This window comes from Triturus cristatus, chromosome 7 (genome assembly GCF_964204655.1).
Source record: "Triturus cristatus chromosome 7, aTriCri1.1, whole genome shotgun sequence".
Classification (NCBI taxonomy): Eukaryota; Metazoa; Chordata; class Amphibia; order Caudata; family Salamandridae; genus Triturus; species Triturus cristatus.
In genome coordinates this window covers 307,756,151-307,774,486 of record NC_140590.1, presented here as the reverse complement: position 1 = coordinate 307,774,486, position 18,336 = coordinate 307,756,151, and the positions used below count along the sequence as shown (strand labels likewise).

Sequence of the window (18,336 nt, the reverse complement as noted above, 5' to 3'; positions counted from 1 at the left end):
TGGGATAAAAAAGTTTGAGAGGGTTCTCTAAAAAAGGCATGGGCAAAGAAATGTAACTAGGAATATTTTATTAGAGGCGTCACCTTAGTTATATGAAAACCCCTGTGTATATGATTATAATACCATCATCAGCTTCACCCCAATTATTTTCAGGGAGAAAAATGATAGAACTCTCGAGGCTGGGTTTACATCCCCCACCCTCCACAAAAAAAAGTATCATGGTGTGTAGCCACGGCAATTGGACCAATAGGTGAAGGAAGCTGCAGGTCGAAAAAGTTTGGCAACCACTGATTTAAAGAGTTGGTTTGGGCGTGATGTTAAAAAAACAGGGCAGCAAAATGGTCAGACCACAATAGTGGCAGAGGGGGAGCAGTCACCAAGTCCGAGACATTGGAAAAAACTTGATGCAATAAATGGCCGGCCAAATGCGTAGGGCCAGTGCTGCACAAATTTAGGCTGAGGACACCAAGATCCTCTATGAGAGTGGAACTCAGCTTGCACTTGGGGTCTTCTAAATGAAGATTAACGTCGCCAAGTAGGGTGAAATTAGCCAATTTTAATATGTGTGGAGCTATCAAGTCTGGCAAAGAGGTACACCAATTTCCTGCATAGCAAGGGGCATGATACAATAAGGCTCCTTAGAATGTAAATTTCAGTGTAAGCGAAAGCTCAAAACAAAATACTTCACAATCAGGAACAGAGAGATGTTCAATTTTACATTGGAAGCCTTTTTTTTAAATAATGACCAACTCCCCCCCCCCCCCACCTGTCCTGTCTGTCTTTCCTAACCATAACGTAATTAGTGGGGAAGGCCGTAATTACATCTGGTGAGGAGCCCTTGTGCCACCATGTCTCAGTAAGAAACAGGGCATCAGGCTGAAAATCCCATAAAAAATTGAAGAGATGATGTTGATGTTTAGGGAAAGACCGACAGGTCAAACTGAGGGAACCAAACTCCCTGGTCCGACTAGAAGGCTCAGAGATATAGTCATCTACAGTAGGTGAAACCTCAATGCCGTTGGCTGCAGATGAGTGCCAGGCGTTACTATCATTACTATTTACATAGAACATGCACAATTACAGTTATTACAGGCTAAAAGACTTATCCCAGGCGCGATAATCAGACAATCCGTAGGGTGGACAGGCTGTAAAGACTTTAGTTGGGCCATGAGGTAAGATAACCTCTCCAATAGGTGGGGACCAGGGTTTATAGCCCCTTGTAGTGTTGCCTCAGTCTGGATTGGACCATTTGTTGTGAGGGTCCCCAGGTGGTGTTTGGGCCAAAACCCCCCCCGAACGTGTTCGTATTGGATACGCCCGACGTCCCCTCGGACGGCGTGCTGGTTACCGCAATAAATAGCCTGGGGCACTGGGCGTGGCAGGATTTACACTGGCCACTACCTGACAACACGTGTCGCGTGACCTTATTCCTAGGCCTTAGGTCACACCACTACATTGGCGACGAGGTGGTCTCGCCCACCCCATCGCGTGCGCTGCCTCCCTCCCATCACGCTCTTGCCCATGATCGGCGCATGCACTGCAGCCCTGCTGCCTATGTCATCGGTGAGGCTGTGCAACCCCTCGCCTGCGCTGCCCCTAGCACATGTGGCCCCTGCTGCCTCGAGGCCGCTGACACCCTGCCCGGCCTCCCCGGCTGCCTCCTCGGTCGGGCCGTGCCCGCCCAGCCCTGGCGCCTGTTTATACCGGCCTGGACGCCTGCCGGGTATGCGGAGCCGGCACTCGCGGAGCACCGGGACAAGCATGCCGTTCCTCACGCTTCTCGCGTGCGACGCGGGACCCGGCCTGCCATTTCTCACGCATCTCGCGTGCAACGAGGGATCCGAGCCTGCCGTTTCTCACGCATCTCGCGTGGGGTGCCGATTCAACGTTTGGAGGCCCCAGGTCGCCCTTCCTGGCATCCCAGGCGCCCCTGGTCGTCAGGCTTGCACGGTGTACCCACGATCAACGCCGGAGAGGTTAGTGTACGTCCCCGGAAGTGTGCAAGTGAGGCCCCTGCTGCCCACGCCCATCCTCTGCGGCCATCGTTAACGTGCCCCCCCTGGAGCCGTTCGCAGTCACCGGCACCCCCCCCCGTCGCAAGCCACCCGGTGAAAGAAGTGGGTGGAACGGCTCGAGAACTACTTTGTCGCGGTGGACGTCACGGCTGGGCGGAGGCATGCCATGGTGTTACACCTCGGAGGGGAGGCGATCCGTGACATCTCGAAGGACGTAGCTGAAGGTGGCCCACCCAGGACGTATGACACACTGCGCGATGCCATCACGGCGTATTTTGAACCGTTTGCGAGCGCTCACTATGAAAGGTTCCTGCTCCGCCAGGCCCGCCAGCTCCCAGAAGAGTCGGTGGACGTCTTCTACGCAAGGTTGAAGAAGCTGGCCAGCACGTGCACCCTCCCTGATGCGGACGACGAGATTCGCGCTCAATTCATCCAAGGCTGCGCATCCTCGAAACTACGCGAGAGGGTGTTGGAGGCGGACAACATGCCCATGCGCGACTTCCTCACGCTGGGACGATTGAAGGAACTGTCCAAGGCCAGAGCCGCGCACATAGAGCCTAAGCAGGCGGTCGCAATCAAGACAGAGCCGGTGTGCACCCTCAAGACCGAGGCTCCCGACAGTCGCGCGAAACAACCCTGGTGCAGAAATCCGAGACCAGCTCAGGCCTCCCCTGGCTGCGCCTGTGCGTGGTGCGGAGGAGCGACGCCCCACAGAGGAGCATGCCCGGCACAAGGCAAGATCTGCAGCGCATGTGGCAAGGCCAACCATTTTGCAAGCGTGTGCCTGTCGACGCCAAGGAAAAAGCAGGGTGGCCCACCCGGGATGGTAAGACAGCTGGAACCGCTACCCAGCACCTCTACCAGCAGTGACATGGACGACGATGAAGCGAACATGGCCTCCGTCCATGTCGTGCGGATGCTCAACACCCTTGCAGCCACGCCGTCCGCAGAACCCATGTGCACAGTCACTGTACAAGACCAGGCCGTAGCTGCCTTGATCGACACCGGCGCGTCAATCAACCTGATGGCTGCCAGCGTATACCAGACCCTGAAGAACGCACCGACACTCAACCCAACGAGGGTGCAAGTATACGCCTACGGCACCAGTCGCCCACTACGCCTGTGCGGGGTGTTCAGGACGGACCTGCCCCATGACGCCACTCGGCTACAAACCAAAATCTACGTGTCGCAAGAAGGAGCTGGGTTCCTGCTCGGATGCCGAACAGCCCAAGACCTCGGGCTGATCCACTTTGCACTCACAGTCCAAACCCGCAATTTGGACCAGTTAGTACTGGAACATGCGTCACTATTTGAAGGAATCGGATGTCTGAAGGGACCCGCCATTCACCTCCACATAGACAAGTCAGTTGCCCCGGTGGCCCTCTGACACCGATGCATTGCGTTCCACCTACGACCCAAGGTTGAAGCGGAACTACGGACACTCGAGCGGGTGGGAATTATCGAAAGGGTAAGCGGGCCCACTCCATGGGTGTCGCCCATCGTGGTAGCCAAGAAGCCGAAACAGCCGGACGCAGTGCGGATTTGCGTTGACATGCGCATCCCCAACCACACCATCAAGTGCGAGCGCCACCTGACACCGACCATAGACGACATAGTTGGAGAGTTATCTGGCTCAAAATGGTTCTCAAAAATGGACCTAAGATCAGGGTATCACCAAATTCCCCTACACCCGTACTCCCGCCCAATTACCACCTTCTCCACGCACGCACGCCTCTGGCGATACACCCGGCTAAACTTTGGGATATCGAGCGCGGCGGAGGTGTTCCAGAACATTATTCAGAACGTCCTGCAAGAGCTGGACGGCATCTTGAATGTCAGTGACGACATTCTAGTCCATGCCCCGACCCTGGACGAACACATCCGATGCCTCCGGGCAGTGTTTACCCGGCTTCAGGAGCGAGGGCTGACCCTCCACAAGAAAAAATGCGACTTCCTACGTAAGGACATTAGCTTTTTTGGCTACAGATTCTCCGAGCAGGGAATAGGCCCGGATCTGGAAAAGGTCAAAGACATCCACGCAGCCCCGTGTCTACGTCGGTGACGGCCGTTCGCAGTTTTCTCGGGATGGTCACCTACTGCGGGAGGTTTATCAAGGACCTGTCCGACCTCACTGGCCCCCTCCGCGACCTCACAAAAACCTCTGCCACCTGGGAGTGGGGTCCGGAACAGCAGGAGTCATTCCAGAAAACCAAGGCGGCGCTCTCAGCCGACACGACCCTAGCCTACTTCGATCCCCGGAACGATTCACAACTCGTGGTGGACACCAGCCCGACTGGCCTAGGAGCCGTGCTAGCCCAACAGCAAAGGTGCAGACAATGGGCCCCGTCGTGTATGCGAGCAGAACCCTCACACCGACAGAGCAGCGATACTCGCAGATTGAGAAGGAGGCCATCACCATCCTGTGGGGGTGCCGGCACTTCCACATTTATGTGTATGGACACCCTTTTGTGGTAATCACGGATCACAAACCCCTCGTCCCGCTGTTCCAAGGCTCCTCGTCACGTCCTCCTCCCCGGATTGAAAAATGGGTACTCCTACTCCAGGAATTCCAGTTCACCGTGGAATACCGACCAGGCACCCGAAATCCAGCCGACTTCCCATCCAGACACGCCCGCCCGGCTACCAACTCGGAAGCCACGGAAGCCGCGGCCACAGAAGAATACGTCAGGATGATCGTGGAAAGGTCCAGACCTCTACCGATATCACTGGAGGAAGTGGCGCGAGCAACCAAAGATGACGACTGTCTGCAGATCGCCATCCAAGCCGTCACGTCGGGAAACTGGAAGCCACTCCAAAGCCCGTCGTCTTTTCGCACGCCTGAGGCCCAAGGTTCACTGAAGGCACTCCACCAGGTCAGGAACAAACTATCCGTGTCTCCGGAAGGATGTCTCCTGAGAGGTCCCCGCCTGGTGCTGCCTAGCAGTCTCACCCAGCAGGCCGCACTCCTGGCGCATGGCGCGCACCAAGGCATCGTCAAGTCAAAAAACCGCCGAAGGAGCAAGCTCTGGTTCCCAGGCCTCGACAAGGTAGTAGAAAACACGATCCAGCGATGTCCTGTGTGTTTGGCGACCAGCGCCAGTGATCACTGAGGAAGGCCCAACGTCGCCATGGGTGCGAGCCAGTGCTGACTTTGGCAGTCTACCCGGGGGAAAATACATGCTAGTGGTGGTGGATGATTTCTCGCGGTACCCCGAGGTGGAAATCCTACCCTCAACAGCCACAACCGAGGTAATCCCCAAGCTGGAGAAAATAATTGCCACCCACGGCCTCCTAGGTGAACTGCGCATGGACAATGGTCCACCTTTCAACGGTGCTGAGTTGGCCGAGTACCTACAGTCCCACCGCATCAAGCACCGATGCATAACCCCGAGGTGTCCGCAAGCTAACGGAGAGGTGGAGAGGCTAATGAGGACTCTAAACAAGACCATTCAGATCGCACTAGCGGATGGCCAAGGCCTGGAACTAGCCCGCTACCAATTCCTGCGCGAATACAGGCTGACGCCCCACTGCACCACAGGGGTTCCTCCTAGCCGCCTCTGTTTTGGCAGAGCAATCAAGGACACTATCCCGCACCACCCCACGTGGGAGTCGACACCAAGCCCGCCCAACCGTTCCATGGAAAACAGAACAAAGACCAATCGGGAAGCATCCCGGAAGAGGAGAGCCGCTGACAGCCCGATCCAAGTTGGTGACAAGGTGCTAGTGAAGGACCGCCACCCCGGTGGGAAGTTCCGCCTACCATTCGAGCAAGATCCTTGGACGGTCGTAAACGTCAATGGTACCCTGATCACGGCAGTCAGAGACGGAGAAGAGGTCACTAGAAACTTATCATTTTTTTAAAAGGTCCCGCAGGAAACCGAAGAAGATCTTCCAGAGCCAGGAGACCACCGCCCAGCATCACCCCCAGACCCTCGGGAACAGACAGAGGATGAGGGCCCCCGCACAACAGAGAATACAGGGAATTGCTCGACCATGCAAGCCCACGGAGCGAATGCGCCACCAAGGATGCAGAGCCGCCCAGAGACGGCCGGTGCAGATGGTTCTGAGGACCTGTTTCAGACCCCACCGGACAGGCGCAGCCAGAGCAAGTACTATCTATGCCCCTGCCCGCAGCAATCCCAGAAATATCGAGACTTTGTGGCCCGCTGTCAACCGCTGAAGTGAGAGCAGGCTGCGCCCCCGCCAAGACCAAGTAAGACTGTTCTGTTGTTTTGTTCATGAGACTCACCAGTATTTGTTATGATGTCACGCCGCCATATGCGGTGTTTGTTTGGTTTTCGCACCTCCAGGTAAAGGAGGAATGTAGTGTTGCCTCAGTCTGGACTGGACCATTTGTTGTGAGGGTCCCCAGGTGGTGTTTGAGCCAAAACACCCCCTGAACGTGTTCGTATTGGATACGCCCGTCGTCCCCTCGGACGGCGTGCTGGTTACCGCAATAAATAGCCCAGGGCACTGGGCGTGGCAGGATTTACACTTGCCACTACCTGACAACACGTGTGGTGTGACCTTATTCCTAGGCCTTAGGTCACACCACTACACCCCTAGCCCCGGCCGGATGCAGATGGGCTTGCCTTTGGCGCACCTTCGGCATGGTGGCTTGTCCACTGTGCGTCCACTCCCCGACCATCTTAAATAGGGCAGTGTCACTTGGGGCTAAACCACATGCAGGAAAGAAAAATTGTGGCACAACAGTAAGGGCCGTCAGGTGAGGAAACAGCACCTAAACACGTGCTCTGAAAAGTAAAACAAAATAAAAACCAAGTCCCACTGAAACACCCTTTGATCCATAGCAGGCAAGGATTTAAATAAAAATTAAACAAGCAGGGGCGTGGCCGGGCAAGATGGCCGACCGGACCTAATCCGTCTCGGCTCCCGGATCGCGCGCCGCCTGGCAGGGCTTTTCAGTGGCTGCGGCGACTTTCCCTATGCTCCGAAGACGGCAATGAGCGTGTGACGCTCTGGAGCAGCGGCGGAAGGCATCGGCGGGTGCTGGACATCGCGGGATCGGGCCCGTTCTCCTCCATCATCTGTTCGCGAGGTGCGCACCGGATCAACATGGCGGCGCTCTCGTGATGTCGACGGTGGCCTGTACGGCTGTGCGGCGGCTGTGTGGACCCCTGGAGAGCACCGGACTGCAAGGCAAGTGGGGGATGGTCTGAGGGCCCCAGCGGTACTATCGGCACTTGGTGGGAACGGCCGGCTGCTGTCTTCGCCAGGATGCCTGACTCTAAGATGGCGGCACCGCATTAGTTCATGGCGCTCTTCTGCCTGCCTGCCCTGCGGCCTGGACTCGAATGTCGGCGCTTCATGAGAGGGCTCCTTTAGATCTCACCCGCGGAGTCACTGTCCGGCTGGACGTTGGGTGGCCTTTCAGAGAGCAGCTTGTTGGGCCGGGGGCTATCTTCTGCCGAGACTTGCCCTCGCGGCTCCTCCACATTGCGCGTCCTGCCGGCGCTTCGGACCTGTGAACCTCGCCGGAGGTGACCCAGCTTTCACCGCCCCACATCTTTCTGCCTCCACTGCAGTGGTCCATCGCGGGGGCAACGCACCTGGAATGACCGAAGGGCTTTGTGGCACCCTGGAGCCTTACGATTCCTCCTGCTGCCGGGGTCGCGGGTGTCTCCCCGGGAGGCTTCTGGCTGCGCACCTGGGAGGTGACGTGCGGCGTTGAGTGGCAAGGGATTCACTCATAGCTCCGGTGCCTACCATCATTCCTCAGACCGAGGTGGGTGCGTTTTACGCTACTTCCATCAGCACGCCTCGCACGGGTTTGCCTTATGCCGCCTAAGAAGTCAACAGCCAAGACTTCAAACAAGGTCTCCGATTTCTTTTCGACTGCAGGCAAGCGTGCTTCACCGTGAGGGGACGCAGGGCCCGCTGAGATGGCGCTCACGAAAGCTGATCTGCTAACCATGTTTAAGGACTTCCAATCTGAACTACGCAAAGACATTGGGCATGATATCAAAACTTCCATTGACCAGCTGCGAGCAGACCTGACCGAGAGGCTGACTTCCCTCCAGCGGGATGTGGACTCAGTTGGCACCAGAGTCCTGGACCTCGAAGCCCACCACCAAGAGCAGGAGCAGCTCTCTACCGGTCTGCGGGACGATGTCAACTTCCTTAAGGAACAACTCCATCAATCGCAGCTCCGGGCAGAGGACCTCGAGAACAGGGCTCGGAGGGAGAACATACGCATCAGAGACCTGGAGGAGGGCGTGGAGGGTCCAGATCTGGAGGCCTTTGTGGTGGGTCTCTTCTCTGAGATTGTGTCTCCACAGATTCTCAAAATAAAATTGGACAGAGTGCATTGAGTGGGACCCCCGCAACAGGGAGAGAAGAAGTGGCCACGGGACGTCCTGGGCAAATGCCACTCTTACAAGATCAAGGAGGCTGTTCTCCAGGCAGCCAGGGCTAGGGAGTCCATCACCTTCCAGGATCGCACCTGCGCCATCTACCAGGATGTCGCACCAGCGACTTTGGCCCGGGGACAATTGCTCAGGCCGGTTTCTACTAAATTGCGGGATGACAAGATCAGATACAGATGGACATATCCATTTGGGCTCAGCTTTGAATTTCAGAATAAACGACACCACATCACCAACCTCCAGGATGGCTTGGACTTGCTGGGCATTCCATCTGGTGGGGATGCTCACGTCCAGGGCGCAGATGGCGGTCCCTCCGTAGGGGCCTCTTCTTCCTCTGCCTGGTCCCGCAGGGGGCGGCGCTGATCGCCTGCTGGAGGATCCGGGGGCTATACAACATGCCTCCGGATCCGCTTGTGGATTTGGCAGGTGCCCCTGGGAGCCCCTGTTGCTTCACGATGGGGGCCGGCTCCTGCCGGGGGAGTTCTGTGCCCTGCTGTGACCGCTTCCTCTGGAACTGAGGATTCCCCTGGTAGAGGATGTGGGGTCATAGACGCTGAAAACCTCATAAGTAAGACTGATGATGTTTCCTTTTGATACTAGCGCAGTGGTCCCGGCGCTGCTGGTTGTATCCTTGTCGGCTTTTGGATGTGTTTTTAGTGCCACATTATGGTTGCTCGTTCTGTTTCCCAATGTAGTCACCTTCTTTGTGCGAGTGTCTAGGTTTGGCACGATGGTAAGTCTGGCCCTCTCTATTTTAGTGGCCTTCTTGAGAGCCGCACACATTGGTCTTTGGTTAACTGCCCTGCCGAGGCAGGCGTGACCGGGTCCTCGGACCTGTTACCCCCTGTGGTCTCTGAGGGGCCGTATTGGCTCCACGTTGAGACCACCAACTACGTGCGAATGGTTATTATGTTTTTCTTTGTTTATTCTTTCCTAGTGGGGTTGGGGGGGGTTCGGCTCTTTCGTATGGCTTGTGGGGAATCTTCCCATGCTCGGGAGGGCATGGCTCATGGACTCTGGCCTTCGGCTGCTTCCGGGGGGCAGCTTGGGGACGGCGGCATGTCGGGTATTGGCGGGCTGGGATGGGATGTAGTTTTCCTCATGTAATATGATGCCGATATCAATAGGTACTTGGAATGTTAGGGGTCTCAACTCTCCCCAAAAGCGTCACAATGTTTGGAAATATATTATTGATCACCACCTTGACATTGTAGCTCTGCAAGAGACGCATTTAGTCAGGTCCGAGAATTCCCGTCTCAGACACAAACTCTTTCCCCTGATTTACAAGTCCTCAGCCCTCACGAAACATCGAGGGGTGGCCATTATGTTTCGCTCTTCCACGCACTTTCAACCATCTGGTGTTCAGACCGACAGGGAGGGCATTGGGTGATGGTTAAAGGCCGCCTTCGAGGAAAAGTCTGTACTTTTGCGGCATTGTACGCCCCCAACACTGGTCAGACAAGTTTCTTAAACGCATTCCTGGGGAAATTGACTGATTTTGCAGAGGGTCCGCTAGTCCTTATGGGCGATTTCAATCTGATCTGGCAAAAAGAACTAGACAGTTTCTCTGCTCAACGGGCAGGCTTGGGTTCCTTTTCGGGGGAGACACAGCAATGCATGCATGATCTGGGCCTCCTTGATACTTGGCGAGCTCTTTTTCCACATTCGCGAGATTATACGTTTTATTCACATGTCCACCATACATACTCCCGGTTGGACTATATTTTCGTGAGCCAGTCGCTGCAAGGTGCCTTACAGGATGCCAAGATCTTCCCCCTCTCGGTATCAGATCATAGCCTGTTCTCTGTTTGTCTTAATTGGCGGGGGACGGTCTCGATCACTCCCAGATGGTATTTCCCTCCGTCACTTCCTCGGGATAAGGACTTCTGTTCCAAAATCCGCACCGCCATTACAGAATTCTTTAACACTAATAGGCCGGAAGATACCTCGGAGTTTGTCACCTGGGATGCATTGAAGGCGGTTATCCGAGGGGAGTGTATAGCTCTCAACGCGGCACTGAATAAGCAACGTGCACGTGAGAGAGAACTGTTGGAGTCTGAATTGTCGGCTCTTGAGCGTACTCACAAGACCAATCCCACACGGCGAACACTCCGCGGCCTCACGGCCCTCCGGGGTAAACTCAAGGCTATTTACAATAACAGGGCGGAATTCACGCTTCTTAAGGTACGACATTTATCGTACACCCAGGGCAATAAAGTTGGGAAACATCTTGCCAGACAACTGAAAGGCAAGCGAGAGAAGGAATACATAGGCGGCATTTCGGACCCCTCGGGGCTATTACCCATAAGGACGGGGACAAGGCGGAGCTCTTTGGGTCTTTCTATGGGAATCTATACTCTGGGGATTCCTTGGACTTGGATGCCCAACAGGACTACCTCAAGTCACTATCTCTGCCCCAGGTGTCGGCTTCTTGGAATGAATTACTCACCGCTCCTATCACCTAAGAGGATGTTACTGGGGCTATTCGCAACCTGAAATCTCACAAAGCTCCGGGGCCGGACGGCTATACGGCTCTTTTTTACAAGACCTTTGCCCCTGATGTCGCTCCCTACCTTGTCCGCCTTTTCAATAAAATGGCGGAAGAGGGTTCCACCTCTGACTCCATGTCAGATGCAGTGATCTCTGTGATTCCCAAACCAGGCAAGGCCCCCTAGCTTTGTGCTTCCTATAGGCCGATTGCCCTACTAAATCTTGATGCTAAATTATACTCCTCGATCATTGCCAAACACCTCAATGACCTCATGCCCATCCTCATCCACCCTGATCAGTCGGGTTTTATCAAAGGGCGTCAGACGCACGACAATACCCGCAGAATTATGCACTTGATTGAAAAGGCCACTAAGCGTCAGATTCCTGCGGTCCTGGTGGGCCTAGACGCTGAGAAGGCCTTCGATCGGGTGGACTGGGGGTTCCTATTTTGCACGCTTGGGGCGTTCGGTTTTGCGCCTAAATTCCTTAACATGGTGAGAGCTAACTATCGTCTCCCCCGCTCTAGAGTTGTGATTAATGGGGTACATTCCTCCACCTTTTACCACTCGAGAGGTACACGCCAGGGCTGTCCCCTTTCACCCCTCCTTTTTGCACTTAGTATCGAACCCTTGGCTCTTGCGATCAGAAACAACCCTTCCATTCAAGGAATTCCATTTACGGGAGAATCCCATAAAATATCGCTGTTCGCAGACGATGTTCTCTTATCCCTATCGGTGCCGGAGGCATCCTTGCTCCCTTGCAGGGGGAACTGGAGCGTTTTGAACTAGTATCAGGGTTTAAAACTAATTTAGGCACATCTTATATACTTAATCTCACCCTCTCACCTACTAAGGTTCTCCGACTTCAATCACTTACCCCGCTCTCATGGGCCACCTCCTCCATTCAATACCTGGGGGTTCACCTGACGCCGAGCCTTCGGGGACTCTTTGCCACTAACTTCCCTCCCATTCTAACACGTATTCAATCGGAACTCACGAAATGGAAGCCTCTATTCCTGTCTTGGTTGGGCCGCGTCCATGCGATCAAGATGACTCTCCTGCCCAAACTTCTTTACCTTTTTCAGGCCTTACCTATCGAATTGGAGCCCGATTTTTTCCGCAAAGTCAAGTCCATGATTCTGCGCTTTATCTGGCAGGGAGGTCGAGCACTTTTCTCTTACATGCTGCTTTGTCGCTCCCGCTCTGCTGGCGGAGTGGGCCTACCGGACATTCTCCTTTACTACAAAGCAGCACAGCTGAGAGCCCTCACTGAATGGTCTCAACGGGACTCTGAGAAACACTGGCTCCATATGGACCGCAGTGTGACGGGGCGAACCATTTGAGACCTGGTGTGGCGCGCGCGACAGGACAGACCCCGAAACACATACATTAGCACCCCTACACGCACCACGCTCAAAATATGGGATTCGGTCTCGGGCGATGACGGGTGGACCACGTTCCCATCCCCATTTACTCCACTCCATTTTAATCCAGCATTCACTCCTGCCCAACACGAAGGACCTTTTGATGCTTGGAGACCGGGTGGTTGCCTGGCCCTAACGCACTTGTTCCACAACTTTGACCCACTCACTTTTGATCAGTGCAAACGAGATTATCACTTAGAGAACACGGAGCGATATCACTATACGCAATTGATGCATTGGGCCCTCTTTCCTCAGGTGCGGGATGCGCCTACACGGCCCCTCACGCAATTTGAGGCTTATCTTACTAAGACTACTAGTATGAAAGGAGTGATCTCGTTCATATATAGTTTCCTACTCAAAACGGCTTCATCCCCATGCCCCAGGTATATGTCTATGTGGGAAGACATGATTCACCGCTCTATCTCTGACGAGGAGTGGCTGCACCTCTGGTCTGACATTGCGCGCTTCAATCATTCTACGGAACTCAGGGAGGCCCATTTGAAGACCATGATGGACTGGTATCTGCATCCAGCCAATCTCAGGCAGATTTTTCCCACTACCTCGGATAGATGTTGGAGAGGGTGTGGTTTACTTGGGGACTTCCGGCATATTTGGTGGGACGGCCCGACTATCCGGCCCTTCTGGGAAGAAATTCTGGCGCATATAAAAGACATGCTGGGTTACCCCATTCCCACCACAATGGCCGGCGTGCCTCTGGGGCTGTGCGATGCCTCCCTGGTACATCAGACACGGGCAGACAAAATGATCATGTGGCTTTGTATTGGGGCAGCTAAAGTCACCCTTGCGGCCGCTTGGAAGCGGAGGGAGGCACCTGCTGTGTCACTCTGGCGCTCTCGCCTCTGGCGACTGCTTAGCTTGGAGCGGATGGCCGATATTTTCAGGGATGACTATAAGAATTTTGAATTTAAATGGGGACCCCTTGTTTCCTTCCTTTCCAGAGGCCTCCCGGCTGCTGTATGTCCCTCTTCCATTAGAAGCCTCCACCTCTTTCAATTTTAATCAGAGTCATGCGTCACACAACATCTCAAATCTTTGTGCTTTGCCGCCGCCACTGGTAGGGTGGGGGGTGTTGGGGGTGGGGGGGGCTTCTTTCTGGACTCTTGTTCTGTGATTGTCCCACGATGGGATGATTTTGTATTTGCTTTTCCCTTTTCCTTTTGTTTTCTTTCTCCCTTATGTTCTTTATTTCATGTTTAGCATTCCATTGATGCACCTTGGGAGGTCTCCTTCACAGGAGGAAGTGAAACTTTCTATAGACTTGCCTGTTTACTTTGTACCTCTGCAAAGACTTTCTTGTACAGCTCCATTAAGTTTAGAAACTGTGTTCTTCAGTTGGCTTATCGACCGAGTATAGGAGCTGATTTTGTGCCGTTTTAGGCAAATTGTTTATTCATTATGGTCATGCTGAGGTTTTTCTGATCCCCTGTGTGGGATCCTGTGGTGGTGCCTTCCCAGATTGTAAGCTGTAAACATTTAATAAATATATCTTTGAAAAATTAAACAAGCAAAGTAAAAAGCAGTACAATTAAAAAGCAATTAGCCAACATGCGGAGGGCGCATGGAGAAACTATACCATTAAAGAACACTGACAGACGTCATAGTTTGAGCAAAACGAGCAGTAAAAAAGGTAGCTTTAGCTCAGACACGAGCCCCTACCTAGCCGCTGCGCCTCCACTCCCAGTCCAACTTAATAGGGCTATGTCACCAGGAGCAAGACTGCAGGCGGCAAAGAAAAATTGCAGCACAACAGTAAGGGCCGTCAGGCGAGTAAACAACACTTGAGCACGTGCTTTCCTACAGCACAGAAAAGTAAACAACACATAAGCCTCGAGCCCACCGAAACACCCTCTGTTCCCACAGCAGGCAAGGACTTTAGAAAATCGACAACAAATGTATTGTGAAGGTTACCTTATATAGGTAAATATAGATTTACTATACTTAATCCCACATATATGTACCCTGACAAAACCCTTCCATCTTCAAGCAACGTAGGTGTGGAGTTAAAGTAATACAACTATACTAAGTTAAATATACTAACCTTCAAAATATTTGTGCCCACATTTTTCCTACAATATTCTTGTACCCATTTTTGAATATTTTTGCCGGGCTGGTGCCTTAAAATGTATCATTTGAAACTAGAGTTTTCGAATATTTGTGGGAACAGAACCTCCAAACTCCTTCAAGTTGCAACTAGTTATTAATTATGTGTAAAAGCTGCAAAACGAGCATGCATAACTGCAATATACATTTTATTAAATTATAATTCTGTTGGTAGTCATTTTGCCAGTCATGAATGTCGCTAAGCATCACAAGGGCTCAATTGCTGCTCATCATTTTGTTTGACAGGCAGAGGTTGGTCATACCCCTCAACAGGCCGGAGACGCCTGGTAGCCACATTGCTAATACTCTCACCAAAGGGATGTGCAAGGAATCAAGATTCCCATGTTTTGTGAGGTTTGACTCAGTGTTGTTTTTTTGTATGCTCTACTTTTATTAGTGATTTCTGTACTCACTTCATTAATGATAGCTATATTTCTGATTCGTTTTCTTTCCCTGCACACGGGAACTGTGTCACTACGACATCGACACAGAGCAATACAATCAGAGAGTGGGTCGATATTTCTAAAGCCATTTAGGTTTTTTTCAGTCTCAGCTCTGACTGAATGCGGACAGAAGGGGACAGAAAGAATTATTAATCACACCAAACATAATACATATCTCCTTGGGTACTCACGTGTTGATACACAGGCCCATCTCTCCAGAAAATAACCTGTAAATAAAATATGATATTTTTAGTGATATGTTTGCAGTTTGGGTCATATTTGGCCTGTTCACGTTACTCAAGGCACCAAAGGCCTGAAACCAACCAAAGTTCATGCAGCATGCTAAAGACTTAAAATCTGTCACTTTCCCCTGGCTCGTGAATGTTATATGAATTTCAGTTGTTCAGAATGCTCGCTTGCCAGTATTGTACCATCACCCTCATGGTCATAGCTTCAGCATGGGAGATTGGTGGTTGGGCGTGGGGATTTGGAGTTGGGTGAGACAGTGTCTGTGTTAGGTTTCCCTTGGGATCAGTATATTACTCAGCAGGAAAATCCTCCCTTGAATCGTGGAAGTGTTTGTTTAGAACAAACCCTCTTTACCACACTATATACACAACACAGCAGGGGATACACATGGAGGAATGCGGAGTAACCAACCAAGAAAGATACATTTTGAACATCCTATGCATGTCTTCCTATCTGTGGTGACAGAAGTTATTATTTACACATATTTTCTTTTTGATTAGGTACTGTATGGAGTCTTACCGACATTCAATGGCAAAATATTGAGTAATGGGAAGTGGAGAAAAGGAAAAATGTCAGCGCTCCTCAATGTGGCAGCCACTGTGTGTTTTGGGAGGGACATAGGAAGGCAGGTGGATTGAGAGAGAACTGTTAAATGCCCGCCATCCCTCTTTGTTGACACCTGCTTTTTTAGGGTTAATTTGAGAGGTGCTAACAGCCCTCCACATAAATGTTCCTACTTTCCAGCTGTCCCTCTTTTGAAGGATAATCTTGATCTTCAGACCTGAATTTAGGAAACGTGTATTAACATTACTTCTACCTGTTAGAAAAGGTAACAATGCCTAAAATGTGAGAGCTTATTTATTGATTTACTTGGATGCTTTAAAGTGTGTAGCATCTGATGCTGTGGTTACTTCAGAGAGCAGGATGAGTAATAAAAGTTTGTTTGTGCAGAATACATCCTATCAGGCAGGATGGTCACAGCTTTTGTTACGCAATGACGAACCCTAGTAGTCCTAGAATTCTATTAGAATGAGTGATTAATTTTAGGGAGTTTCCTGCGATACAAGTGATCAGATTCATATCTCTCTAGGATGGGGTAAGGGTTAATTACTGAGCCTTGGACTCGCTAGAATCCTATTCCTACTCCGTGTTTATCGTTTTGAATGAACATTGATGAATCATGTTAGGAGTTGATTAGTTTTCTCTAAGGCGTGCAGCTCACTTCTGGGGCAGGTCTTTTTCCCAGAAGGCTCTATGGATGTGCTTGAAGCCTAAGGTTATAACTCTTTCAAGAGCATTTGGGAGCAAAACTGTGCTAGCCTCTGCCCTCTGTTAGCTGCAGTGAAGGCTACACTAGTAGCCACTTCGTATGCAGACTTTTGCAGAAAAATTAGCTATAGTAAAAAGTTTCGACTCAATGTGGTATTTAAAGGACATTTTCTGTTCCTTCGATAGCTACTTAAAAATAAAAGGCTAGGCTGCAGTTTTCTCTTGCAAAGCAAACATTTACCACTGAAGACCAATTTGCTAAGACGTGCTTCTGTTTTAAGCATGCTGAGAAATAAACTTTAATCAAACAATCAAACTGGGTTTATGAAGAGCTTCTCCTTTCCTGTGTGGGGATTCAGGCGCTGTGGGGGGCGGGGGAGAGGAGGTGGAGAGCTGTTGCTGAGGGCTATCCATCGAACAACTATGTCTTCAGGCCCTTCCTGAACTCCTGCAGGGCCGTCGCCATTCAGAGCTGGAGTGGGAGGTTGTTCCAGGACTTCGCGGCTACGTGGGAGAAAGAGCGGCTGCTGCTCCTGCTACTGTGGGTGCTTATTGTGTGAGCCAGGGAGAGAAGTGCAGAGCGCAACTGTCGGATGGGCTGCTGGAACTTAACTCTGTGGTTGAGGTAGGCTGGGCCCTTTATGTGGAGATCCTTGAAGGCCTGGGTAAGTAATTTGAACTGGCAGCGTTTGTTGATGGGGACACAGCGTAGTGCTTTGATGTGGGGGGGGTGATGTGGGTTAGCATCGGGAGGTCGAATGATGAGCCTTGCTGCTGCATTCTGAATAGTCTAGAGTCTGTTTGGAAGTTGCGTGGTGATCCCAACGTAGAGGGCATTGCCATTGTCCAGGCAGCTGGTAATGAGTGCCTGGGTGACAGTGCGTATGGTGTTGGTGGGAAGCCATTTGAATATTTTCTTCAACATGTGTAGGATGAGGAAACATGATGACGAGATGGAGTATATCTGCTTCTTCATTGTGAGCTTGCTGTCCAGTATGATGCCTAGGCTTCTTTGTGTTCTGTGGGTGTGGGTGTGGATGGGGGGGCCAAGTTGGGTTGGCCGCCAGAGGTGTTCCAAGGAAAGGTATTGCTTCTGAAGAAGAGTACCTCAGGTATGTCAGTTTGAGTTTGAGGTAGTTGTTCTGCATCCAGCTGACAACGCTGGTCAAGCACCTGTGAAAGTTTGATTTAGTGGTGGTGGGGCCTGAGGACAGCAAAAGGGTGACCTGAGTGTCGTCCACGTAGCATATAATGTTTATCTCATGGGCTCTGACAAGGGTGGCCAGCTGGGCCATGTATGTGTTGAAAAGGGTGGAGCTGAGAGATGACCCTTGTGATATGCCGCAGATGATGTCCTTTGGGCCTGATTAGAAAGGCGGGAGGTGGATGCTCTGGGTTCTACAGGTGAGAAAACATGCAAACCATTTTAGGGATTTCCCTTGAATTCTCATCTGGTGGAGACTCTGAAGTAGGGTGTAGTGGGACACAGTGTCAAAGGCTGCGGAGGATCAATCCCTTGCCTAGGAGAGCACTCATGTCATCGGTGGCTGCGATCAGAGTGGTTTCCATGCTGTCATTTGAACAGCATCCTTATTTGGAGGGGTCCAGGAGATTGTTGGATTCCAAGTGATTGCTGGAAAGGGGAGCAGGGAGATTGGCTTGTAGTTTTTGAGTTCAGCTGGGTCTGTGGAGTTCTTTTTAGGAGAGGTTTGCCTCTGCATGCTTTCAACCCGCTGGGAAGTCGGTGGAGGTGATGGAAGTGTTGAGGATGGTGGTGAGTTCTTTGCTGATGGAGTTGTTCCATAAGTTAAACATATGGTGGGAGCTGGGATTTCTGGGTGCTCCTGCATGGATGGTGCTCATGATGGTAGCAGTGGTCTGTGTGGAGAGAAGGTTTCCACACAGTGATTGTGTCTAAGTTGTGGTCGATGAAGTGGTTG

The 18,336-nt window shown here is 52.0% G+C and overlaps 1 protein-coding gene across 1 annotated transcript in view; it reads right to left on the bottom strand.

Moving 5' to 3' along the window:
- Positions 1–18,336, bottom strand: part of LOC146809528 (immunoglobulin superfamily member 1-like) — a 788,293-nt gene that overhangs the window by 446,556 nt on the left and 323,401 nt on the right. The window contains exon 9 of the mRNA XM_085614874.1: positions 15,070–15,105. Coding sequence (XP_085471000.1) covers positions 15,070–15,105 — 36 coding nt within the window. The remainder of the gene's footprint in view (positions 1–15,069; positions 15,106–18,336) is intronic.